Source organism: Oncorhynchus clarkii, chromosome 28, assembly GCF_045791955.1.
Source record: "Oncorhynchus clarkii lewisi isolate Uvic-CL-2024 chromosome 28, UVic_Ocla_1.0, whole genome shotgun sequence".
NCBI classification, from domain to species: Eukaryota; Metazoa; Chordata; class Actinopteri; order Salmoniformes; family Salmonidae; genus Oncorhynchus; species Oncorhynchus clarkii.
The window spans coordinates 17,054,127-17,080,983 of record NC_092174.1 but is presented as its reverse complement, the minus strand read 5'-3'; the positions used below and the strand labels follow the sequence as shown (position 1 = coordinate 17,080,983).

General features: G+C 42.5%; 1 protein-coding gene across 4 annotated transcripts in view; it reads left to right on the top strand.

The window, feature by feature from the left end:
* The window catches only part of LOC139386583 (enhancer of polycomb homolog 1-like), a 34,943-nt gene extending 10,200 nt beyond the window's left edge, over nt 1-24,743 (top strand). For 3 of the 4 annotated variants that reach the window (XM_071132249.1, XM_071132248.1, XM_071132247.1), the window contains 13 exons: nt 3,712-3,868; nt 9,947-10,092; nt 10,582-10,788; nt 11,080-11,228; nt 11,591-11,747; nt 14,124-14,288; nt 14,664-14,753; nt 14,955-15,103; nt 15,350-15,714; nt 21,792-21,916; nt 22,156-22,297; nt 22,696-23,029; nt 23,340-24,743. In XM_071132249.1, the coding sequence (XP_070988350.1) occupies nt 3,733-3,868; nt 9,947-10,092; nt 10,582-10,788; nt 11,080-11,228; nt 11,591-11,747; nt 14,124-14,288; nt 14,664-14,753; nt 14,955-15,103; nt 15,350-15,714; nt 21,792-21,916; nt 22,156-22,297; nt 22,696-23,029; nt 23,340-23,412 (2,238 nt within the window). In that variant the 5' untranslated portion in view covers nt 3,712-3,732 and the 3' untranslated portion in view covers nt 23,413-24,743. Of the gene's footprint in view, nt 1-3,423; nt 3,621-3,711; nt 3,869-9,946; nt 10,093-10,581; nt 10,789-11,079; nt 11,229-11,590; nt 11,748-14,123; nt 14,289-14,663; nt 14,754-14,954; nt 15,104-15,349; nt 15,715-21,791; nt 21,917-22,155; nt 22,298-22,695; nt 23,030-23,339 lie in introns of all 4 variants that reach the window. The other variant, XM_071132250.1, reaches the window with a different exon arrangement.
* Nucleotides 24,744-26,857: the final 2,114 nt, after the last annotated feature.

The following is a 26,857-nucleotide window of genomic DNA, read 5'->3' as shown; positions in this document are numbered from 1 at the left end:
GTTTATGTAGAATACTGCGCACATTGTCAGAGGAGCTGTCAGGCAAGTGACAGCTTCTCAGTAACTGGCATGGGAAACGAGATGAGTGTGGTATCCACCTTATGTCACACAGTTATTTTCATGGATGTTTTGGTTGGGGTAGGGAATGGATGTTCTAGCTTTAATACTATGTCTATGCCTTCTAGGTGATTGCACATTAGACTTTTTCAACCTAGCTTCTCTACTTTTGGTAACACTTTTATGCACAGCAGTTGGACAGACATCTACCATACATGGTTACTTTTTTATTTTGTGTTGTCTTTGGTTTACCACAGTGGAAATCTCTTGAGTTATGATTGGTGGGGGTAGAACAGCTGGAGGGCTTGGGACTCCCTAGTTCTTCCTTCTACAGGTGCGAACTGTGTGTCAGCCCAGACAGTCAGTGTTTGTTACGTGAACTCACCATCACTGGGTCATTGTCTGAGACAGGGTGCAGAGGGAATTGGTGGGATCTGTTGATTTGTCTGCATTCCATTTTTCCTTGGAAGGCACAGATGTTGGCAGACCACCAGTTTCTTACTGCTTTGACCTCCTTCACCTGGAATGTGTTGTGCAATAGGCTACATGTCCACAATCTCTGCAGTAGTGCTACTGATAACAGGTGTAAAATGGTTTCACCGCCACGCATGCATAACTGCTTATGAACTGTTATCCATTAACCCTTAGCCTACAATTCTGTGGCCCTGCGGAATTCTAATTAACATAATAATAAAAAAAGCCCCATCAAAATCTGTCTAAGCACAATGTTTTTTTTGTTGCTTGGGCTGCGTCTCAATCCACTGCATCTGCCGATATCGCCCTTCTGCATCTGCATTGAAAGGTGTCGGAGCTAGAGGGTTGTTTGTCAGACCATTAGACATCCCGAAAATTGGTCTTCTCACACAAACATCTGTAGCGTCCAAGCGGTTTGGTCTACAAAGTTCTCTGTTTTGCTCTAGGACGCCCACAAGCCTCAAGACTGGTTCTCGGGTACCAGTTTTAAAAAAAATAGTTCCGTACCTAAAATAAGGGGATAAATGCGTAGTTATTAGTTTCCTGATCTGTCTTCTCACAGATATAGGACAGTCACTTCAGAACAAACTTCCTTTAGTCACCCTAAAAAATCTATCTGTTCCATGTAGTGATGAATCTGTTATTCAATTCATGTCTATTGGCTAATAGCAGTAATGCCAAATTCCATGTCTCATCCAATATTTTTTAAATATATTTTTTTGATACCTTAAGGGGTCTTAAAATCAAATAGCTAAATGATCCTTGTTATGACCATCAAAACAATTCCAACTTGTCTTACCTTGCTTCAAAGTAGCCTATAGGCAAAATCCCACCATGGTAATGTGGAGGCAATTATTTTATAAACATGTCATAGGTGGTGAGTAAGTTTCAAGTTTGGGAGGCTTACTATTTATCCTACCATTCTGCGTGCCAGTCACGATTTTTATATGCATGTTTCTCAATCATTGTCACATGGTTAATCATGATCTCAATTCAAATTAAAATCTGAAAGTTAAGTCAACTAATGCGAGATCACCAGCCTCTGCAGCTACTACCACATCAAAAATAGCCAACCTGGCCTGAACCATCCACTACTGTCCCGAATGCGGGACAGTAGATGCCTGCCAGGCATTCATGACAGTAGATGCCTGGTAGGCATTCGGGCCAGGAACAGCAGTGGTGGGCCGCCAGAGCAGACAGACCTTGACAGTGATCGATACGCTCATTTAAAGCCTATTTCTAGACTGTCGCAGTCTGGAGGAGGAAGAGACCGATGGTGGATGGTTCAGGCCAGGTTGGCTATTTTTGTTGTGGTAGTAGCTGCAGTTCAACTAGTCTATTATCTGCCAGCCCTTTGCCATCGCTAGGGAAGTAGCCTATAAAAATGGTGTTTGATTACGTTTGGCAGCCCGTGTGTTTTTCTATGGCTGCAGTTCTGGGCCTCTGTAAAAAGCAGAGAGTTTGGTCTGCTTCGGGTTTTCATGTTTGAACCTGAAAAGATATTGCGATACTGGTATCGTCATGGCCCTAGTCGTTAAAAGGCTAATATCGGGAAAATGATATCGGTCGGCCTCTTATTGAATCAAATTTATTTATATATTGGTTATTTCCCATGGTCATTGGGAAATATTTTATTGCATTTTGTTTTTGTATAGTTTTTTTCTTTCAAAACCGGTAACTAATTGTTCCATAAATTAATCATTGTGCCTATGAAGAGAGACTTGACTGCTTCTGATAGAGCCGGGACGATACCAGTATTGCGATACTCGATAGTATCGTGGCAAGGAAACGCAACATGAAGTGGATTCTTTATGAAAATTAGTCAACTGTTAGAAACAAACACTTCCAGAGTCCCATTATATTTAGTTTCTAAGATGAGCACACACTATTTTATATGCAGCTGGTTTTTAAAGGACCAGAGTTTGGTCTACATTGTTTTCATTTTTTGCATGGAGAAAACATCGCAAAACTGCTATCGTCACAGCCTTAGCTGCTGACAAGGGAACACTTCAGGACTCCAGATGGGAGTGGATGTGCATCCCAAATGGCACCCTATTCACTACATAGTGCACTTTTAATCAGGCCAAAGTCTTCTCTTGACCTGGGCAAAAGTAGTGCACTAAATAGGGAATGGGGTTTCATTTGACACAGCTGGTGAGAAGGCAGAGGAAACGACTCTAGTTTGCCTTGGGGCCCCCAGAGCAGTGAAACCATAAACACACACTCCGCTGAGATGATGTACAAGTCTGGTCCTACGCTGTGCTTGTGCTGTGTTGACAGGCTGCCAAGGGCAAGGTGCCCACGTCTGTCTGAGAGCCAGAGGCCCTTTCATTTTAGTACTGTTGGCCAGCACGCTCAGACGAGCACTGCCCCAGGCCCTGTTCAGAGCCAGAGGACACTGTTCAAACTTGATACACTGTTGTTTTATCCACTGGTGTTTTGTAGTTATTTCAAAGGACTGTCATTATTTGGTTGTTGTAAAGTGCATCTGCAAGGTGCCTCGTCCAAACTAGTCCCCAGACTTTGGAACAGGAGCAGGAATGCGAGTGAGCCTACAAATTGCCTTTGCTATAAGTGGAGGAGTGTACGTGGGTTCTGCACCTGGAGGAAAAACCTAATAAATCAGTGTGTGACTGCTAACCATTCCAGGACTTTTACTCCTGCCTTGCCAAGTCCTGCTGTGTACTTTTGATTTTCCAGTCTTTTGTTCTTGTTTTTCTAGTACTTTCAAACAATGACTAGTTTTGTCACCTGAACTCTCCTTGAAAAGGCTGCCGTTTCTGTCAGTACTGATTTGACACTTGATTTGTTCCTGGCCTCATGGTTTAGATGGCAGCAGTTGGTGTGACTGTGATTTGAGGTTAACTCTGACTTAAGTACTCCTCTCTCTAGGCATCCGTTACCTCAGACTCCCAGATGACCCTGTCAATTTAGCTATTTAAGTGCTTGGACTTTGCCCAACAGGCAGAGAGAGGTATGTTGTTCAATAATTTGCCCTCATCTCTGAACTTCTCCCTGTGGTCCTGTGTGGCTCAGTTGGTAGAACATGGCGAACATGTTGGTTTCCTGCTGGGGCCACACCCCAAAATGTAAGCATGATTTAGAAATTTAGAAATCACTTTGGATAAGAGTGCTAAATGGCATATATTATATTACTAAACTCTTTCTCGGTCTCTCTAGGAACACCATCTCCAGAGAGCCATGTCGGCCCAGTCGGTGTATGGAGAGAAACACAACATGGTCATCCCCGTCCCGGAGGCAGACGGCAACATCGCCTACTACGAGTCCCTCTACCCCGGGGACTTCAAGATGCCAAAGCAGCTTATTCACATACAGCGTGAGTAAAGTGGACCTGGCTGCTATTGATAGGGACGGGGGTGCACAGTATTAGTTTAGATGATATTATATCGATAATTTGACTCCTAAGTATGGATTTGTATAACTAAAAAAACATGACTAGTGCTAGCTAATGCTGTCTCGTCCTAGAGCTCAGGGGTACTCAAATACTATTGAAGAAGGTCCGGTCACACACATTTCCTAGGTGGTAAATATCCGGATGGCCATTTGTCTGCGTAGGAACAACCCCCACCTCGCAGCCCATGCGATCCCAAACTGTTCAAACTGTTCTCACCCCTCTTGTTGGCAGAGAGGGAAAATAGCCGTTTTAAAACTCGTTTCCTGTAATTCTACACATTTGTCATGTAGTTTGTGTGTTCGTATGATACCAGGAGTCGAATCCTGATCTAATAAAAACACGTTTCTGGGCCTGGAGCCAGCCCATGGTCCGTCTATTAAGTACGGGTGCTATAGCTTGTCCTCCATCTTTATAAATAGTGAGCCAACGTGTTTTCAGCACTTTTTATTTCCATGGCTGATCAAAGCTCGTTTTCTCACGGCTCTCAACCAAATCGACCCTAACACCCTGTGTCACTTGTGGACATCTGACAGGATCTGATTGGTACAAGCAATGATGAAACTTCCACCCACAGACACAGTGAAGCTGTTTCCATATTGATTGCAGCAGTCAGATCCTCTTAGATCTGCCTAAGTGCACAGGGCATTAGGTCAAGGTGTCCATTTTGGAGGTGTTGATCAACCATTTATATTTGCGGGTGTAGGTTCTTAGGCAATGACAAGACGTTTTTGTCCATTTTGTGGCATTTGAGATAGTAGGGGGAGGGGGATCTTGGAGGGGGATTAGTAGTAATTTAGTAGACCTTATCGTATCGTCCATGAATCACATTATTTGTTGTGATTGATTCAGATAAGAGCTAGGCTAAATGTAATTTCCTGGTCATGTCTTTTTGTCATTGTTTTAAAGTAGAAGTCCCTGCTGCCGTTTGTCCGATGTGAGACATATTTTCTATGATAAGCATGGAGTTCATTCATGTCACCTTGTTTGACGTTTTTGCTGCAAGTCTAGCAGTAGAAGCCGCCAGCGCTCAAATCAAACTTCTAATGACATTGTAATTTATTTAAATGAAAGAGTGTGTGTTTAGGATTCAGGATTCTTGTCCATCTTGGACTTTGAAAGTGTCATTGACAAAATTTTAAATGCAGTTGCCTAGAATGACTGCCATGAATTTGTATGTTCCTCTAGCTTGATTCTGCTCAGATTTGCTTAACCAACCAAATGTAAAGTAATCACTTTACCCCCAATCAATACAGCTGTAGCTTTGGTCAGAATAGTGAAGGAGGATAAAGATGGTGGCCTCCATGCGCTTACCATAAATTCCTTGTTTACCAAAATTCTCTGTATTGTACATTGCTCTCGTAACGAGTGATGCAGCAATATGGCATTGCTGATATTTAAAAAATGTTGCTGCCTTATTAAGCATTCTAGTACAGTTGAATAGTTAACACACACATACATGGACGCAGCGGTCTAAGGCACTGCATCTCAGTGCAAGAGGCATCACTACAGTACCTGGTTTGAATCCAGGCTGTATCATATCCGGCCGTGATTGGGAGGTACAGAATTGGTCCAGCGTCGTCCGGGGTAGGCCGTCATTGTAAATAAGAATTTGTTCTTAACTGACTTTCCTAGTTAAATAAAGTTTACATACACACACCACTTTGACCAACAAGTTATTTTGATGGCATTTACAGTTAAATGGTCGTGTTCTTCGGCTTGCAAGCCTCCCCCTTTTCCTCCAAACATAAAGATGGTCATTATGGCCAAACAGTTCTATTTTTGTTTCATCAGACCAGAGGACATTTCTCCAAAAAGTACAATCTTTGTCCCCATGTGCAGTTGCAAACCGTAGTCTGGATTTTTTTTTTATGGCGGTTTTGGAGAAGTGGCTTCTTCCTTGCTGAGCGGCCTTTCAGGTTATGTCGATATAGGACTCGTTTTTACTGTGGATATAGATACTTTTGTACCTGTTTCCTCCATCTTCACAAGGTCCTTTGCTGTTGTTCTGGGATTGCGTCTCCTTCCTGAGCGGTATGACGGCTCTGTCGTCCCATGGTGTTTATACTTCCGTACTATTGTCTGTACAGATGAACGTGGTACCTTCAGGCATTTGGAAATTGCTCCCAAGGATGAACCAGACTTGTGGAGGTCTAAAACTTTTTTCGGAGGTCTTGGCTGTTTTCTTTTGATTTTTCCCATGATGTCAAGCAAAGAGGCACTGAGTTTGAAGGTAGGCCTTGAAATACATCCAAAGGTACACCTCCAATTGACTCAAATGATGTCAATTAGTCTAGCAAAAGCTTCTAAAGCCATGACATAATTTTCTGGAATTTCCCAAGCCGTTTAACCTCTCTGATCTACCCATCCCGGATCCGGTATCGTGAATACAGACTCAAGCTCATTACCATTACGCAACGTTAACTATTCATGAAAATCGCAAATGAAATGAAATAAATATGCTAGCTCTCAAGCTTAGCCTTTTGTTAACAACACTGTCATCTCAGATTTTCAAATTATGCTTCTCAACCATAGGAAAACAATCATTTGTGTAACAGTAGCTAGCTAGCGTAGCATTTAGCGTTAGCATTATCGTTAGCATTTAGCATGCAACACTTTCACAAAAACCAGAAAAGCATTCAAATAAAATAATTTACCTTTGAAGAACTTCAGATGTTTTCAATGAGGAGACTCTGTTAGATAGCACATGTTCAGTTTTTCCTGAAAGATTATTTGTTTAGGAGAAATCGCTCCGTTTGGTGCGTCACGTTTGGCTACCAAAAAAACCTGTATCCAGGAGTGTATTTATCCCGGCAAGCTCATTAGCATAACGCAACGTTAACTATTCATGAAAATCGCAAATGAAATGAAATAAATATGCTAGCTCTCAAGCTTAGCCTTTTGTTAACAACACTGTCATCTCAGATTTTCAAAATATGCTTCTCAACCATAGGAACACAATCATTTGTGTAACAGTAGCTAGCTAGCGTAGCATTTAGCGTTAGCATTATCGCATTTAGCAGGCAACACTTTCACAAAAACCAGAAAAGCATTCAAATAATCATTTACCTTTGAAGAACTTCAGATGTTTTCAATGAGGAGACTCTGTTAGATAGCAAATGTTCAGTTTTTCCTGAAAGATTATTTGTTTAGGAGAAATCGCTCCGTTTGGTGCGTCACGTTTGGCTACCAAAAAAAAACGAAAATCCAGTCATCAATTACGCCGAACTTTTTTCCAAATTAACTCCATAATATCGACTGAAACATGGCAAACGTTGTTTAGAACCAATCCTCAAGGTGTTTTTCACATATCTCTTCGATGATATATCCTTCGTGGAAGTGTGCGTTTCGTTCTGAATCCCAGGACAAAATGACCGCAACTGGAGATTACGCACGAATTTAGATTAAGGCCACCGGGCGGACCCCTGGAAAATGTAGTCTCTTATGGCCAATCTTCCAATGATATGCCTACAAATACGTCACAATGCTGCAGACATCTTGAAGAAACCACAGAAAGCACATGGTCGTTCCTGCTGCATTCACAGCCATATATGGAGACATTTGAAAACAGAGCTTCAGAGATTCTGCTCATTTCCTGTTAGACGTTTCATCTTGGTTTCGCCTGTAGAATGAGTTCTGTGGCACTCACAGATAAAATCTTTCGTCGTTTTGGAAACGTTAGACTGTGTTCTTTCCAAAGCTGTCAATTCTATGCATAGTTGAGCATCTTTTCGTGACAAAATATTGCGCTTAAAACGGGCACGTTTTTTTATCCAATAATGAAATAGCGCCCCTATAGGCTTAACAGGTTAAAGGCACAGTCAACTTAGTGTAACTTAGTGTATGTAAACTTCTGACCCACTGGAATTAATATTACAATAATCTGAAATAATCTGTCTGTAAACAATTGTTGGAAAAATTACGTGTCATGCACAAAGTAGATGTCCAAACCAACTTGTCAAAACTATAGTTTGTTAACAAGAAGATTGGAGTGGTTGAAAAACGAGTTTTAATGACTCCAACCTAAGTGTATGTGAACTTCTGACTTCAACTGTATGTCCCCATTACCTGTAAAACATAATCAAACCTACTTCTTTCACTTACTTGCTGTGCTGTTTCGTTGTTCATTCTCAACCAGGATTTCGATGGAAATACTTTTTGTTCTTTGCCTTTTGGGTCTTTGCGTGTCAAAAAAGATGCACGTCAAATAACACTATTTGACTTGCCAAATAAACTTGTTGACCAATCAGGACCTGAACATGACTGTACGGCACATAATTTGACGCGTTCATACATTTTTTCAGTATTCAGTATTATTTCACATTGATTACACTCACTTGTAATCAAGCTATATAGCTGGTGTCATCTAAAATAACCCTAATTTATAAGACCGTTCTTATTTGATTAACCTGTAGTGACACCCAGCCCGTGAACGGGACCGTTATCATCATCTGACACTAATTAGCATAACGCAACGTACATAAATCTTCCTAGAAAATCTTCCTATTCATGAAAATCACAAGTGAAATATATTAATCACCCTGTCATGTCAGATTTTCAAAAATATGCTTTACAGCCAACGCTAGACAAGCATTTGCGTAAGTTTATCATAGCCTAGCATAGCATTATGCCTTGCTAGCAGCAGGCAAACTTGTCACGGAAATCAGAAAAGCAATCAAATTAAACCGTTTACTTTTGATGAACTTCGGGTGTTTTCACTCACGTGACTCCCAGGTAGACAGCCAAAGTTCATTTTTTTCCCAAAAGATTATTTTTTGTAGGCGAAATGGCTCCGTTTGTTCTTCACGTTTGGCTGAGAAATCGCCCGGAAATTGCGGTCACCTAAAAATAGCGCACTTGGTAGTGTGTACCGATGCTCGACCAGTCAGCGAAAGCCAACATCACCCACACGAGAACGGTTTATTGTCAAGGGCAATGAATTCCATTATCTTGGCTTTAATGGATTTCGCCTTTTGAGTTGTCTCGCTGAAATGTTCTTACTCTTTCAAATGACTGCTCGACTTGTTGACTGCTCGATCCACACAGCAGACGTTGTGGGCTAGGTTAGGAATGCTGTGTTGCACATCTAGAGAGACATTGTACGTGGCGTTATTACGTCATGTTCCAATGTTATATTGGTATGCACGTCAGTTTGACATCGGCGTTAAACTAGACAGCTAATATCGGCCGATTCCAATATGTTCACTGATATATTGTGCATCCCTATCTGTTATTTTTTTATTGTTTTGGTCTTAGCACCGTAGACATGATCCTAATTTAAGCTCCGAGACGCATGCAATTTTGAAAATCTTTATCTGAACTCTTGAAATGGAATTTCACATTAGCGTTTGGTCAGTGGTAACAGGAGAGTTACACTGGGGACGTGCGTCATGGACGCGTAGCTTTTGCTAGCACGAGCCACTTTATCAAGTGGTTTTTAATTCTTGAAAACCGAACCAGAACATTTACGCTGAGCAGCATGAATCTCTTGCGGGTTTGACATCACGATGGGGATTTAAAATGGCTCCCAGGATCTCTGATAGTCCGCTTCATTCCCATCCTCATGTCTAAAGATCTCTCATCCAGCTTTTAGCAGTCTAAAAAAACCATTTCCCTTTCTCCCTTCTCTTTAGCTTTAAGCCGGGACACTGACATCCTCATGTCTAAACTCTCTCTCTCTCGGTCTCTCTCTGTAGCTTTCAGCCGGGACACTGACATCCTCATGTCTAAACTCTCTCTCTCGGTCTCTCTCTGTAGCTTTCAGCCGGGACACTGACATCCTCATGTCTAAACTCTCTCTCGGTCTCTCTCTGTAGCTTTCAGCCGGGACACTGACATCCTCATGTCTAAACTCTCTCTCTCGGTCTCTCTCTGTAGCTTTCAGCCGGGACACTGACATCCTCATGACTAAACTCTCTCTCTCTCGGTCTCTCTGTAGCTTTAAGCCGGGACACTGACATCCTCATGTCTAAACTCTCTCTATCTCTCGGTCTCTCTCTGTAGCTTTCAGCCTGGACACGGAGCAGCCGGACTATGACCTGGACACAGAGGATGAGGCCTTTGTTCACAAACTGAAGAAGAAGATGGAGATCACCTTTTTACAGTTTGAGGAGATGATCGACCGACTGGAGAAAGGCAGTGGGCAGCAGGTAAGCCTTGGATCCTGTATCCCAAATGGCACCCTATTTCTTATATCGTGCTAATCTGGGCACCCACCCCCAACCCTCATATCCCCAATCACATGCACTTGGCTTAGATGGGAGAAGAGAGAGTAGCCCACAATAGGTACTCGTAGCATCAGCCTAGCATCCTGTCCAGGCGGTGTACATGAGATACTCTTTTTAGTTACTCATGGTGGCGTCTTAAGTTCATGTTTTAAGTGTCTCTCTATTTCTGTTATTACGGTGCTATGTTATTAGTATGCCTGCGCGGTAGTCTCGGTGTTGATGGACCTGGCCTGATTGCAATGGCAACCATGTACTGTGGAAATACGGTGCAGTAAGCGTTGTTAAACTGGAACTAGTCGTTGTCATTTTAAGTTAATAGCGTCTAGAGTCCTGAGAATCTTTGGGTTAAGTCATGACAGTGACCCTGCCTCTTCCAAAATGTGACCCTCCCTCCCCTCTTCCCCCTGTCAGGCGGTGAGCCTGCAGGAGGCCAAGCTGCTGCTGAAGGAGGATGACGAGCTGATCAAGGAGGTGTTTGACTACTGGACCAGGAAGAGGAAAAACAACAAGCACGGCACGCTGCACCCCACTGTGAAGCAGGAGAAGAGGGACGGATCCAGCACCTCAGACCCCTACGTGGCCTTCCGCAGGAGGACGGAGAAGATGCAGACCAGAAAGGTAGGATCCCACCTCTAGACCAGAGCATATAGGGGCTAGTTGACCCAACTCAGGTAAACACTAAGGGCCTGTTTCCCAGACACGGCTAAAGCCTAGTCTCGGTCAATGGAAATTCCCATGGAGCATGCTTTTTAGTTCAGGACTAGGCTTTATCTGTGTCCAGGAAACTGGCCCCAAGTGTGTGGTATGTACCAATACCCCTACACATTTTCATTTCAACTAAATAGAGGCCTACGCTAGGTTGTTTACAGCAGGTGACTGTCAATTTAATGGTGAAATTGCCCACCTCAGAACCGTAAGAACGAGGAGGCTGGTTATGAGAAAATGCTGAAGCTGCGGAGGGACCTGAGCCGAGCCGTCACCATCCTGGAGATGATCAAGAGGAGGGAGAAGAGCAAGAGAGAGCTGCTGCACCTCACCCTGGAGATCGTAGAGAAGAGGTGGGTACTACTCAGAGAGACACAGAGGTTGTTTTTAAAGGCATGTTGCTAGGATGCCAGACATCTTGGTCAGGAAAGCTTTCAATTCTAGAAACTGATCAAATTGTATTGTATAAAACAATGCATTTGTAGATGTGTCTGCTCAGTGTTTTGTTAGCTAGCCAACCATCAATTTGACCTATAGGATCTCTGGTACTACTGTATAGGAATGGTTCTGATCCATTTAAGAGAGTTAGCCTTCAATCATTTAGTTCCTAAACAATGTTTTAAATCGGGTTTTGATAGTGGCTGACGGTTTGCTTGAGATCCAGTTGTTTTTCAAATGCTTGATTATATCTTACCTTTGACCAATGCCCCTCCAGGAACGGCATGTCCGACTTTGGTGGTGAGATCATGGCTGAAGTGCTGGCCCAGCGTGCACTGGACAAGCCTGCCCATATTATCCCTCTGGTGCCGCTGACCAACAGCAACCAGTACAGACATCAGGACCACATGGACCTCAAGGAGTACAAATCCAAGGTGAGAGAGGGAGATGGCAACAGAGCAAGAGGGTGACCTCAATGGCCCATATTCATATACAGTTGAAGCCGGAAGTTTACATACACTTAGGTTGGAGTCATTAAAACTTGTTTTTTACCACTCTACAAATGTCTTGTTAACAAACTAGTTTTGGCAAGCCGGTTAGGACATCTACTTTGTGCGTGACTTTTCCAGCAAGTAATTTTTCCAACAATTGTTTAGACAGATTATTTAACTTATAATTCACTGTATCACAATTCCAGTGGGTCAGAAGTTTACATACACTAAGTTGACTGTGCCTTTAAACAGCTTTGAAAATTCAAAAAAATGATGTCATGGCTTTAAAGCCTAATTGACATGATCTGAGTCAATTGGTGTACCTGTGGATGTATTTCAAGGCCTACCTCCAAACTCTGTGCCTCTGCTTGACATCATGGGAATATCAAAAGAAATCAGCCAAGACTTCAGAAAAAATATTGTAGACCTCCACAACTCTGGTTCATCTTTGGGATCAATTTCCAAATGCCTCATCTGTACAAATAATAGTACGCAAGTATAAACACCATGGGACCACACAGCCGTCATACCGCTCAGGAAGGAGACGCGTTCTGTTTCCTAGAGATTAATGTACTTTGGTGTGAAAAGTGCAAATCAATCCCAGAACAACAGCAAAGGACCATGTGAAGATGCTGGAGGAAACGGGTACGAAAGTATCTATATCCACAGTAAAACGAGTCCAATATCGACATAACCTGAAAGGCCGCTCAGCAAGGAAGAAGCCACGGCTCCAAAACCGCAATAAAAAAGCCAGACTACGGTTTGCAACTGCACATAGGGACAAAGATCGTACTTTTTGAATTAAATTGTAGAATTGTATGGCCATAATGACCGTCCTTATGTTTGGAGGAAAAAGGGGGAGGCTTACAAGCCGAAGAACACCATTCCAACCATGAAGCACGGGGGTGGCAGCATCATGTTGTGGAGGTGCTTTGCTGCAGGGGTGATTGGTGCACTTCACAAAATAGATGGCATCATGAGGTAGGGAAAGTATGTGGATATATTGAAGCAACATCTCAAGACATCAGTCAGGAAGTTAAAGCTTGGTTGCAAATGAGTCTTCCAAATGGACAATGACCCCAAGCATACTTCCAAATCAAATTCAAATCAAATTTTATTTGTCACATACACATGGTTAGCAGATGTTAATTCGAGTGTAGCGAAATGCTTCAAACTCCATGCCTCTTTGCTTGACATCATGGGAAAATCAAAAGAAATCAGCCAAGACTTCAGAGTTGTGGCAAGATGGCTTAAAAACAAAGTCAAGGTATTGGAGTGGCCATCACAAAGCCCTGACCTCAATCCTATAGAACATTTGTGGGCAGAACTGAAAAAGCATGTGTGAGCAAGGAGGCCTACAAACCTGACTCAGTTACACCAGCTCTGTCAGGAGGAAGGGGCCAAATTCACCCAACTTTTTGTGGGATGCTTGTGGAAGGCTACCCAAAACGTTTGACCCAAGTTAAAAGACAGCAGGAGTGGTAGAGATACCCCATAATGATTGGCTATGAAAAGCCAACTGACATTTACTCCTGAGGTGCTGACTTGCTGCACCCTCGACAACTACTGTGATTATTATTATTTGACCATGCTGGTCATGTATGAACATTTGAACATCTTGGCCATGTTCTGTTATAACCTCCACCCGGCACAGCCAGAAGAGGAGTGGCCACCCCTCATAGCCTGGTTCCTCTCTAGGTTTCTTCCTAGGTTTTGGCCAGTCTAGGGAGTTTTTCCTAGCCACCGTGCTTCTACACCTGCATTGCTTGCTGTTTGGGGTTTTAGGCTGGGTTTCTGTACAGCACTTTGAGATATCAGCTGATGTACGAAGGGCTATATAAATAAATTTGATTTGAGTTAAACAATTTAAAGGCAATGCTACCAAATACTAATTGAGTGTATGAAACTTCTGAAACACTGGGAATGTGATGAAAGAAATAAAATCTGAACTAAATCATTCTCTACTATTATTCTGACATTTCACATTCTTAAAATAAAGTGGTGATCCTAACTGACCTAAGACAGGGAATTTCTACTAGGATTAAATGTCAGAAATAAAAAAAAAACTGAGTTTGAATGTATTTGGCTAAGGTGTATGTAAACTTCCGCCTTCTACTGTAGACTGCTAGAGCTAGGATCAGTTTGGCCTTTTAGAGCCCAATGAATAAGATCATATGGATAAAGGAGACCTGATCCTAGATCAGCAGCTCTACTCAGATATACTTGGTGAATACGGGCCAATGTCTTGAAGGTATTCTCCTGAAATATTAGACTGCAAGTAAGTGACCAAATGTGTCTGGGTCCTTCCCTCCCTTCTAGCCGGAGAAGACCGAGGTCGTCAGGCAGAAGAGGAAGTATGAGAAGAAGCCTAAAGTCTTACCCCTGTCAGCTGCTGCCCTCCACCACTCTGGTCCCTCTGTGTTCAATGCTAAGGATGTCCACCAGTATGACTTCCCCAGCTCAGATGACGAGCTGCACTCCCAGGTAAGCAGAGCGATTTGACTCGGGCTGTCTCCCAAATGGACCCCGAGGCAATTAGAGATCTGAGAGGATTTGATTGGTATAAGCAACACGACACAGCTGATTCAAATGATCAAAGCTGGATGATTATTTGAACAGAACTTCCACCCCGTGGGGTCCCGAGGACAGAGTTCGGGAAACCCTGACTTAGCCCATCAAAGAGGATGGTGGCGCTATGGCTATGATTATTTTCACCTTACAAATCTTCTCAGATCTCCACAAGGGCTTTGGGGTCGCTTTAGGATTGGGCCTTGGACATCTGTGGTGGAAATCTGTTAATCCTATAAATGGCCCTGTTGGTGACCTGTGACTGGTCTCTCTCCCTTTACTCCTCTCTAGATGCACTCAGGTTCCTCAGAAGCTGAGGAGGAGAACGACCCAGACGGTTCTTTTGCCTTCCGGAGGAAAGCAGGCTGTCAATATTATGCCGTGAGTATAGACGACTCCATACAGTAACTTTATTGAAGATTTTTACAAAATGCACAATCAATCAATTACAATACAACGTACTTCAAAACAGAAACACAGCTGAAGTGAGCACACACATTCCCATATAGTCCCAGTGGCATACTGTCTGGCCATGTTTCGTAACTCCTGTCATGTCTAATGGCACCTCTTGTCTGTCCCCAGTCTCAATTGGACCACGGGGGCAGCTGGCCGTGGGTCAGTCCGTCAGAGGGCGGCCTGGGAGACACTCGTTACCGCTACTGCCTCACCACCCTCACCGTGCCACCACGCTGCCTGGGCATGGCGCGACGACGCCTGGGACGAGGGGGAAGGTAGGTTACTTCAGAGTTATCTGGGATTCAAACATCCAAGCAGTCCACCCCCGCCAATATTTTAGTAAAAAGCTGAGTGATGGGGCAGGAGCAATGCAACTAGTCTCCAATTCATAGACCGAGCTATGGATGCTAGTACTGACCACCCATGAGAATAAAATTCTAGTTTTCTGGGACCAATAGCATGAATGAATTTGTGTGGCTAACAGAAGGACTAAACACTGTTCCCCCTCCTCTTTCCCTCAGGGTTTTGCTGGACAGGGCGCACACAGACTTTGACAATGTATTTCATGGGCTGGACTCGGAAATGCTTGACCTGCCGCCCCACTCTCCAGTCACAGACAAGTTTGCTAGTACCTCACAAACAAATACCTCGGACAGAACCTCTTCTTATTCATCCTCTTCTGCAGACCTCAGTCAGATACTGTTGAACATTAAGTCGAGCCGATGGAGGCACTTTAGGCCCCGGACACTATCACTACACGACGAGGACAACGTGGTCACAGACCCCTTGTTCAGGAGGCTGGGCAGGGGCCTGAGTCGCATCACCTCTACCCTGGCTGGCACCACTGGCCCCCTGAGAGGAGCTGGCCCCCCGGCCCCCACAGCTGGTGAGTAGAGCCCGGGGTTGTTCTCACTCACATACACCGTACCATAGACACACACACTAGAGGTCAACCGATTAATCGGAATGGCCGATTTAATTAGGGCCGATTTCAAGTTTTCATAACAATCGGAAATCGGTATTTTTGAGCGCGGATTTTGCCTATTTATTTTTTAAAGTTTTTTTTGTTTTACACCTTTATTTAACTAGGCAAGTCAGTTAAGAACACATTCTTATTTTCAATTGACGGCCTGGAACGTTCTGCCTCGTTTAGGGGCAGAACGACAGATTTTTACCTTGTCCGCTCGGGGGATCCAATCTTGCACATTTACAGGTAACTAGTCCAATGCTCTAACCACCTGATTACATTGCACTCCACGAGGAGCCTGCCTGTTACGCGAATGCAGTAAGCCAAGGTAAGTTGCTAGCTAGCATTAAACTTATCTTATAAAAAACAATCAATCAACGACTGTCGTTGCTCCAATGATATACTTAACCATAAACATCAATGCCTTTCTTCAAATCAATACACAGGTATATATTTTTAAACCTGCATATTTAGCTAAAAGAAATCCAGGTTAGCAGGCAATATTAACCAGCTGAAATTGTCACCTCTTGCGTTCATTGCATGCAGAGTCAGAGTATATGCAACAGTTTGGGCGGCTTGGCTCTTAGCGAACTAATTTGCCAGAATTTTACGTAATTATGACATAACATTGAAGGTTGTGCAATGTAACAGGAATATTTAGACTCATGGATGCCACCCGTTAGATAAAATACGGAACGGAATAAACGTTTTGTTTTCGAGGTGATAGGTCAAATCCAGAAACTAAGGCTTGTATTTCTGTGTGTTTATTATAGTTAAGTCTATGATTTGATATTTGTTAGAGCAGTCTGACTGAGGAGTGGTAGGCAGCAGCAGGCTCGTAATAGTCAAAGGTATATGGTTTAGAGAGAAATAGTCGACGCGTTATAATTCCTGTAATAACTTGCGGCTGAACTTGAAAGGGGTTCCTTCGTTATTTTACCATTAATGTCTTCCATAGAGAATGTCTTGATCTACTTCAAATAAGGTCTGTGTTTCGTGCAGGCTTAAACCGCCTCAGCGTTTTGATACATGTGTAAATCTCACTAGGATAAGGTAATGTTTGTCAACATATTTTCATAAATCCACTCTACAAAAAAAATTGTCTTCGCTTATATTTAGCCAATATTGATCAGAGTTACCTTGTCCTATGGATATCTACACAGTTATAAAATTGGCAAGGTGGTGTAAGCCTACACGAAACACAGACCTTATTTTAAGTGAATCTAAAAATATCCTATAGAATAAAGGAATGAAGGAATCGCTTTTCAGATTTTTCTAGGTGTCATGGGAATTATGACTCGCACTTTGGTAGTCAATTCTTACCATGCACATTATTAAAATAGGATTTCCTGCATATAGAAATTAGTTTTTTTTCCAACATTCATCATTCATGTTATTTGAGACTAAATTTATTTTATTTATGTGTTATATTATGTTAAAATAAGTGTTAATTGTTCATTCAGTATTTTTGCAATTGTCATTATTACAATGTGTGTGTGTGTGTGTGTGTATATATATATATATGTATGTATATATGTGTATATGTATGTATATATATATATATCAGCTTTTTTTTGTCCTCCAATAATCGGTATCAGCGTTGAAAAATCCTAATCGGGTGACCTCTAACACACACCTACATTCCACATCCCAGATGAAAGGCACTGAATCATGGTTTGTCTAGCTAGCAGGAGCTATATAAAAAGAGCAAACCTTTACTTTGGTAGGTGTTTGAGAAAGGTCATTGGAAAATCATGAAATTATTGAAGACATTGTGTTAGATCAATTCTCTCTCCCTGCCACCCCTGCTTTTGTGTGTGTTGAATTTAAGGGCACTTCCCAAATGGCACCCTATTCCCTATATAATGCACTAGCACTCATAAGGTCTAGTCAAACACAGGGCACTATATAGGGAAAAGGGGGACATTTGGGACCTTAACTTAGTTGACCACAAGGGAAATAAAACATTTTCTTGTTCCTTTTGAGGTGGGGACAATGTGATCAATTCCTTTCTTCATGAGTGTGACATTTTGAATGGCTGTAATGTTTAGAATTCATGTGGCGTTGCCTTTCCCCCGGCCAGCAACAGTCAATTAAAAATGTATGTGATAAATATATTCTGTGGGTGGACAGACGTGGAGGGGATGCTGCTCTGAATATAAAGTATCGTCTGCGTACCAAATGGCTCCCGATATAGGCCATGGTCACTATAAAGTGATTAAGGTTTCGCTTGGGACGCAGCCATTGTCTCCTTTCTACTATTGTCTTGGGGCATCAGTGTGAATGAGTTCCCCAATTGTCAAACTGTTTTCAGAGTAATACCATTTCACAAGCATACAAATGTAACCCTTTTGTTGGCTTGATGTCACCGCTCAGTGATCTCAGTCCGAGGAGGTTTTTTTTCGGGCCACCTATGTCCAAACCCCCCAAAAAGTGCAAAGTTAAATGATGAAAAAATGTGATATTTTAATTTTTTTGATTACATTTTTTAAAAATAAGATCATCTTTGAGAATTAACAATCCCCAAAATAAAAGCTAAACAGTCAAGGAGAATCTAAAGTTCCCCAAATAATACATTCAGGCTTATTTTTGTCATGGGTTTTGTTATGTTTGAGTCACTCGGAATGGCATAAGCCATGGCAAAATGTGTAGAATTGCAGGACATTAGCTTTAAAATGGTATTTTCGCCATGTGGCAAAATGTGTAGAATTGCAGGACATTAGCTATAAAATTGTAAAATGGTATTTTCGCCACGTGGCACAATGTGTAGAATTGCAGGACATTAGCTTTAAAATGGTATTTTTGCCACGTGGCAAAATGTGTGGAATTGCAGGAAATTTGCTCCTGTGGCCAACAGGAGGGCCTCTAAAATATTCTGTCAGCCTAAGCCCCATTTTAATCTAAAAAACCCTCTGAAATGTCAGCCTATTGATTTCTTCCAGAATTTTCATTACATGTCAGTTGAGTGATTGGGAAGAGATTTGTTGATATTGGATGGCTTTGGTTTTAAAGGTGGACTGATTTTTATGGTACTGTGTGGTTGAATGATCAAATAGTTTATTATCTATAGGGAAATGTGGTGTTTGTGGGGCTTGGTTGGCCTCCTGATCTTAACCCTTCGGCGGATAGGGTCAGTGCTGAGAGGGCAGAACACACACACAGCTGTGGTCAGCAGCAAGTCTATCTCAGCTCGGGGCCTCAGTGAGTGTTAAAAGCCACAAAATGGACCTTCAGCCAGGCTCTGTCTTCTACCCTTCCCCCTAGTCCCTTAACACTCCTGGCTATTACGTCCCCCACAGGTTGCATCCCAAATGCCACCCTATTCCTTATAATGCAGGGCATTAACCTTTAGCCACTTGGGACAAGTAGGACAGATTTTAAAATAACATTTTTTACTTGTCCAAAAGCTCATTGTATGATACAAGGATGCCACTTTACAAAACAAAATGCATTGTCTTTTTTACAAGAAATGTAGAAAACACTCCTCTTTGCTTATTCAAGCCTGTCTCAAAATAAAACAGTTCCCTTTTTTTTTAAAGCTTCTCCAAGACTTCTAGAAATATTGCAACATTACAATTACTACCAAATACTTTTTATGCCCCCTCCAGGGCTCGAATTTAATGGCGTCCCGTCGTCCCTGGGCCGATGTAAATATTTCAATGGTTAAACGGACTGGGACGACTGATCGAAAATGAATACAACCACAGGCACATACATTTCTGTTTTTTGAAAAAGCATTGAGGCTGACGCAACCGATCAGAGAGTTTAGCTTAAAATGTTGATTGTTTTATTTCTTCATATTATAAGCTCATCAATGCACACATGGCTATAGGATACGTGTGATTGTCCAAAATGCAATAGTGGGAAAACGTCATTCTCAAAAGCGCACAGCACGCGTGAGCATGATCATGTGACCGATGAAGTCATCTGTTTAGAAATTGACAGATCTAAAGTTGCATCAACCAGCATGGGTTACTAATATAACTAGGGGACATTTTGGTTTAAATGGCATTAAGTATTTATAAAATTCCTTCAACATTTCTGTAGTCTTATTTAGGCTAGGCTACTTTGAAACAAGCAAAGACATGCTTCATAAAATTATATAAAACATTGCTGTTTTAAACAATTACGTTTATGGTTAAATTGTTTCAGAATGCTTGCCTGCGCTCAGAGTCAAGATGGTTAATGTGCGTTGCGCAATAGGCGTTGTCCTTCACTCCACGGTCTTGTGACCATTTTGATCTGAACTCACCGTGCCTCATATGTCAACAGAATCAAGCCTTTCAGACCAGGGGTGGGCAACTCCAGTCTTATAGGGCCTGATTTGGTTGTCAGACTTTTTCTCCATCCTTAGCAAACACGGCTGATTAATCAAATTGCATTCTAAACTGAAGATCATGATCAGGTGACTATTGGAGTCAGGTGTGTTAGCTGAGGCAAAACTGTGACCCCAATCAGGCCCTCGAGGACTGGAGTTGCCCACCCCGGCTTTCGACGTCAATGTTAATTATCCTTCATTATATCTGTCAAACATGACTGGCGTTAGCCTATGTTTATGTCATTAAAAGTCTCATTAAAGTTTGGCTACATTTTCTTGCGCCTCCCTCCTGTCAGCATCAGTTTAGACATGAGGCTGTAGCCAATATGCACGTAGGCTTTTTAAATTATGAAACATTTATTTATATATATATATATATATAATTAATTTACTTGTCCATTCGAATGGACAACTTAAATCTAATATTGTTTTTGTCCGGCAAGAGGACGAGTGTAAAATGTTGAGCCCTGTAGTGCATAGATAGGCCTTGGTAAAAACAAATAGTGCTCTAAATGCCTTGGGAAAGTATTCAGACCCCTTGACTTTCTCCACATTTTGTTACGTTACAGCCTTATTCTAAAATGTATTAAATAAAATGTCCTCATCAATACCCCATAATGACAAAGCGAAAACAGGTTTTAAGGTCCCACAGTTGACAGTGCATGTCAGAGCAAAAATCAAGCCATGAGGTTAAAGGAATGTTGAGGCACAGATCTGGGGAAGGTTACCAAAACATTTCAGCAGCATTCAAGGTCCCCAAGAACACAGTGGCCTCCCATTTGTTTTATTTTTTACCCCCTTCTCCCCAATTTAAATCTTGTCTCATTGCTGCAACCCAACGAGCTCGGGAGGCGAAAGTGGAGTCATGCGAGCTCCGAAATATGACCCGCCAAACCGCGCTTCTTAATACCCGCCTGCTTAAGCCAGAAGCCAGCCGCACCAATGTGTCAGAGGAAACACCATTTACCTGATGCCCGAGGTTAGCCTGCAGGTGCCCGGCCCGTCTTTAGAGCGCGATGAGCCAAGTAGCCCCCCCAGATCCTTGATATAAACCTGCCCCAGAGCATTCAGGACCTCAGACTGGGGCGAAGGTTCACCGTCCAGCAAGACAACGACTCTAAGCAAACAGCCAAGACAACGCATGAGTGGCTTTGGGATAAAAGTCTCTGAATGTCCATGAGTGGCCCAGCCAGAGCCCGTACTTGAACCTGATTTGAACATCTCTGGAGAGACCTGAAAATAGCTGTGCACCGTGGCTCCCCACCCAACCTGACTGAGCTTGAGAGGATCTGCAGAGTAGAATGGGAGAAACTCCCCAAATACAGATGTGCCAAGCTTGTAGCAACATACCCAAGAAGACTTGAGGCTGTAATCACTGACAAAGGTGCTTCAACAAATTACTGCGTGAAGGGTCTGAATAGTTATGTAAATATGATATTTCATTTTTTTTAAATACATTTGCTAAAATAAAATATACTGTTTTTGCTTTGTCATTATGGGATATTGTGGTGGGGGGGGGGGCAAATTTTAATCAATTTTGAATAAGGCTGTGCTGTAACAAAATAGGGAAAAACTCAAGGGGTTTGAATACTTTCCTAATAGGGTGCCATTTTGGGATGCATCCCAAATTGATGTGACTGGTCTGTGTGTGACCTGTTCTCCTCTGTCTCCCCTGCAGCTTTTACCGCCCAACAATACCAGCAGCATCAGGAGCAGCTGGCCTTGATGCAGAAACAGCAGCTGGAGCAGATCCAACAGCAACTGCAAGCCAACAGCACCACCACCACTACCAACAGCACGCAGGTTAGTTAGCCCGCTCTCTGACCTGGGCTGGTATTCTCAGTGGCTCAGAATACGAGCGCTGATCCAGGATTCGTTTTGCCTTTTTAGATCAAAATGAATAAGATTCAATGGATAGGAGAGACCTGGTCCTAGATCAGCACTCCTCCTCTGAGATGTTTGATACAGCCCTATGACCTCTCTCGCTCTGTCATTCTGTCTTTTCAGCATGGCGTTAAAACGTTGTTCTCCTCCTCTACCAGGTTTTGGTGTCCAAGACGTTAGATTGTGCCTGTGCCCAGTTTGCTGCCTCTGCCCTGGTGACCACAGACCAGCTTCTGGCCTTGAAGACCAAGGATGAGGGTGGACCGGGCAGCGGGGTCAACGGGGTCCTTCCACCCTCAGGTTAACACTGCACCCAAGCATTTGTTGTGGTCAGGTGGTTATTGTAAAAGGGTAATGCCTTAGCAGGTTAAATAAGTACACTTTTTTAAAGCAGAGCATCAAAGAGAAGAGAAAATTGCACACAGGACTTTGAATGCTCTGACAAAGGCCATGAGGCGCGGTATATAGGCTAAATAAACACAAGTGAATCTGGTAAGCGCAGTGTGCAAGTTTTCATCAAGATATCATCAAATTATTCCCACGCACCTGCAACAAGTAACCTCTGATGTGCAAGTGCGTTTTGAATTAAATGCAGGGCTTTCACAGAAGCAAACGTAAAAGGTTGGAACTGATCAAAGGAGAAGCTGCTTGGACCATGCACATTAAGTGATTTTGTTTTCTGTCTTCCCTTCCTACAGGTGTCTACAAGGGCTTTCACCTCACTAGCACAGCATCCCCGTCGTCTGCAGCCCCCACCTCCACCCCTACCCCTCTGACCACCACTACCCCCTCCTTCCCCTTCCTGTTGCCCAGCAACAACGGCACCACCACTCAGGTCCTGATGGGGAACAACAACAACCTCCGTCTGAGCATGTCCTCCCCCGGGGGACTCCTCACCAAGCGCCACATACCCCGGACGCTAAGCCACGCTCCCGTTGCCGTGTCGTCATCTGCCTTAAAGTTGGCTGCCACCGCTAACTGTCAAATGCCTAAGGTCTCCACAAACACCCCGTCAATGGACCTGGTGCCAAGGTGAGAGAGGGGGAGGAACAGGATGAGTGTCTGTTTTTCCAAATGGCACCCTACTCCCTTTTTATAGTGCACTATTCACCAGGGCTCTGATGGGGCTGTTGTCTGAAGTAGTACTATATAGGGAATAGGGTCCATTTGGGACACGGCTGAAGTGTATAGAAATGGACCATTACACAGTGTTCAGACAACCGTAGCTTAAACCGCTGATTCAGGAACATTACCTGAGTCTGTCTGAGTCAATATTAATGTAGGTATTACTGAACAGTGTCTGTCTGATTGATTTGTACATATTCTCTCCACTTGCCTCCAGGGAAAATCAGGATCAAGAAAAGCCAGCACTAAACAGCATTTTGGACAACACAGTGGCTATGGAGGTCACGTGACCTCGGAACACGGACTGGACTGTGGGCTCACCCGGGAACTCATTTAGGTGCTATGCATCGTAGAGTTGTGAATGCAAGGAAGGGGTAGTGGAATGCGCACACAGCATACAACGCTGTCTCCATGGTGACGGTCGGGACTTAATTGCAATGGTCGTCTCGTACTTTTTTCATTTCCTATTTGTTACTGTTGATAAGAAATATCAACATCTGTAATTATGAATATGGCAATTATTTGTACAGTACCAGATATTTGTAATACCCCCCCTTGTATATAATGTTACTTGAATACGGAAATTGTTCATTTGATGTTTTGCACTTGGGATATTGTTTTTAAATGTAACAAGACAAACTGCAGCTGGTTCGAGTGTGAGGTGGGTGTGAGTTGTACAACAGTGTCATCACGTCAGTGCATGGTGTGGAACCTGCTGTTTTATCTATTTATTGTGCTGTGTTTACAGTTTGTTTGTTTTTCTACGTTTTGTTAGTTTTATTAATGTTTTTTTTGTTTTTGTCCACTGTACCCTCATTGGTTCCTGTGCTGTAGTCTGGGTTTAGGTAGCTATGAACTTCTGTCTTTGTTCATTGTATCATGTGGAAACAAATGGTGACATGCATTCATACAGAGTTGGTGGGTGTGGATTTAAGGCATCGGTTTGTCAGTCAGGGTAATCACTTAAGATCTTCCATTTTTAAATTGTTCATGAGACAAAGTAACACAATGGGAAGGAAGTCTTGTTCCTAGAAGTCACTGCTGCTTAACTAAGCACTATTTGTTTCGATGAATGCTGCTTTTATATGATTTAGGGCTCTGGTTTGTTTTCACATCAGTACCTTTTTTTCATTTTGTTTTTTTCTTTCAATTATTTTGTGAAAAATGTCATTATTTTTGTATCCCCCTTCCGTTTCTGATGATGATTGTATGTTCCTCGTTGAAAGACTTCATTATTTTGTTACTTGTTGATGAAATGCGATCGGGTAGAGGAATGTAGTAACATCTTGATTACATGTATCATTCCGGTTTATACATAACAGAAGAAAACATGTATAAAAAGGCAGATTTCTTTGCTTTTAGGATAATAATTCTCCAGAACGCTGCGAGGCCAAGATGAACCACAAGTATCGGGTGCCTTCCTTTGGAAATACGAGCTCTCTTCTGTGAAGAGTACGGTACTAAACAAGGCTACTAGTTAGTTGCTGTTGTACCACCAATATGAATGCCCATTCCAATGGCATAATTGATCAATTGTGTTTGTTTTTTTTATCCACAAAATGAAAAATTATCTTCTCACAAAAAATAAAAACCCAGGGCTTTATGTGTTTGGACCAGCATGTATCTTGTTTTTGTTTTTTTTGTCTCGTCCCGTTGTTCCATGTTGTGGTCATAGTAGAGTGGGAAAGAGTAGGGTGTAGTTAACCCTTGATGCTTATCTGGTCCTCTAGCTGTTGGTAGAACATGACGATTCCTGGGGCCACCCATACGTAAAAATGTATGCGCGCTTGACTAAGTCGCTTTGTGTAAAAGGGTCTGTTAAATGGCATATTTCCCCTAGTAATGCAGCAGTTATCTCCATATCAAATCGTTTCTGGGTATCGATTAAAGACATGCTCTGGAACTTTGGTGACCTAAGTATATATTATTTTTGGGTATCGATTAAAGACATGCTCTGGAACTTTGGTGACCTAAGTATATATTATTTTTAAACCTCCCACTTTGGGCAGGATGTGTCTTTGTTGCTTATAACCCATCCATAACCGCCCGGCTATATGTGAAAATCTGAGGCCCAACCCTAAAATATAGAAAATGCTTTGTAGGCTTCAGTCAAAGACAGCGTAGTGTTTTAAAACGTTTTTTTTTTTTAATATATATAGGATGTAGTATATTTCTTTTAGTCTGGTTAGGATGTTTCTGCTTATGTTTTCCAAAATTTTGGTAGGCTATTTGTTTCAACTTGTCTATAATTGTATACATGCATTCTCATAAATCAATAGAATTAATGCTTCAAAGTAGTTGACCGGTAAAGTTATCTTTCGCGGCGCAATAACAAAAACTGGACATTTTCTGTGCAAAATGTCTAAATAACATCCTTTTGACTGGGTGTAAGGCAAAAGAAAGCTGTGAAAACTACCCAAAATGCTTCTGATAAGATTTCAGTTTGGCTTTATTTCAGCGGCAGGGACTGGGAGACTAGTCAGGATTGAGGGTAAGATGAATGGAGCAAAATAGAGAGATCCTTGATGAAAACCTGTTCAGGACCTCAGACTGTGGTGAATGTTCACCTTCCAACAGGACAAGGACCCTAAGCACACAGCCAAGGCAACGCAGGAGTGGCTTTAGGACAAGTCTCTGAATGTCTGAGTGGCCCGGAAACCGATCTCTGGAGAGACCCGAAAATAGCTGTGTAGCGACGCTCCTCATCCAACCTGACAGAGCTTGAGAGGATCTGCAGAGAAGAATTTGAGAAACTCCCTAAATACAGGTGTACCAAGCTTGTCATACTCAAGACTCTAGGCTGTAATTGCTGCCAAAGCTGCTTCAACAAAGTACGATCTTTGTCGCCATGTGCAGTTGCAAACCGTAGTCTGGCTTTTTGGAGCAGTGGCTTCTTCCTTACTGAGCGGCCTTTCAAGTTATGTCGATATAGGACTCGTTTTACTGTGGATATAGATACTTTTGTACCTGTTTCCTCCCATCTTCACAAGGTCCTTTGCTGTTGTTCTGGGATTGATTTGTACTTTTCGCACCAAAGTACGTTCATCTCTAGGAGACAGAATGCGTCTCCTTCCTGAGCGGTATGACGGCTGCGTGGTCCCATGGTGTTTATACTTGCGTACTATTGTTTGTACAGATGAACGTGGTACCTTCAGGCGTTTGGAAATTTCTCCCAAGGATGAACCAGACTTGTGGAGGTCTACAATATTTTTTCTGAGGTCTTGGCTGATTTTCTTTTGATGTTCCCATGATGCCAAGCAAAGAGGCACTGAGTTTGAAGGTAGGCCTTGAAATACATCCACAGGTACACCTCTAATTGACTCAAATGATGTCAAATAGCTCATCAGAAGCTATGACATAATTTTCTGGAATTTTCCAAGCTGTTTAAAGGCACAGTCAACTTAGTGTATGTAAACTTCTGACCCACTGGAATTGTAATACAGTGAATTATAAGTGAAATAATCTCTCTGTAAACAATTGTAAGAAAAATGACTTGTCATGCACAAAGTAGATGTCCTAACCGACTTTCCAAAACTATAGTTTGTTAGCAAGAAATCTGTGGAGTGGTTGAAAAACGAGTTAAGTTAAGTGTTTGTAAACATCTGACTTCAACTGTATTACCACACTCACAGGAGACATTCTTCCATTCATGGGTACATGACTGACATCCTGTGGTTGGGTGACGGTATTGCACCTTGGCCACTTATTGTTGCGCACAATTCTTTCCTGTGACTG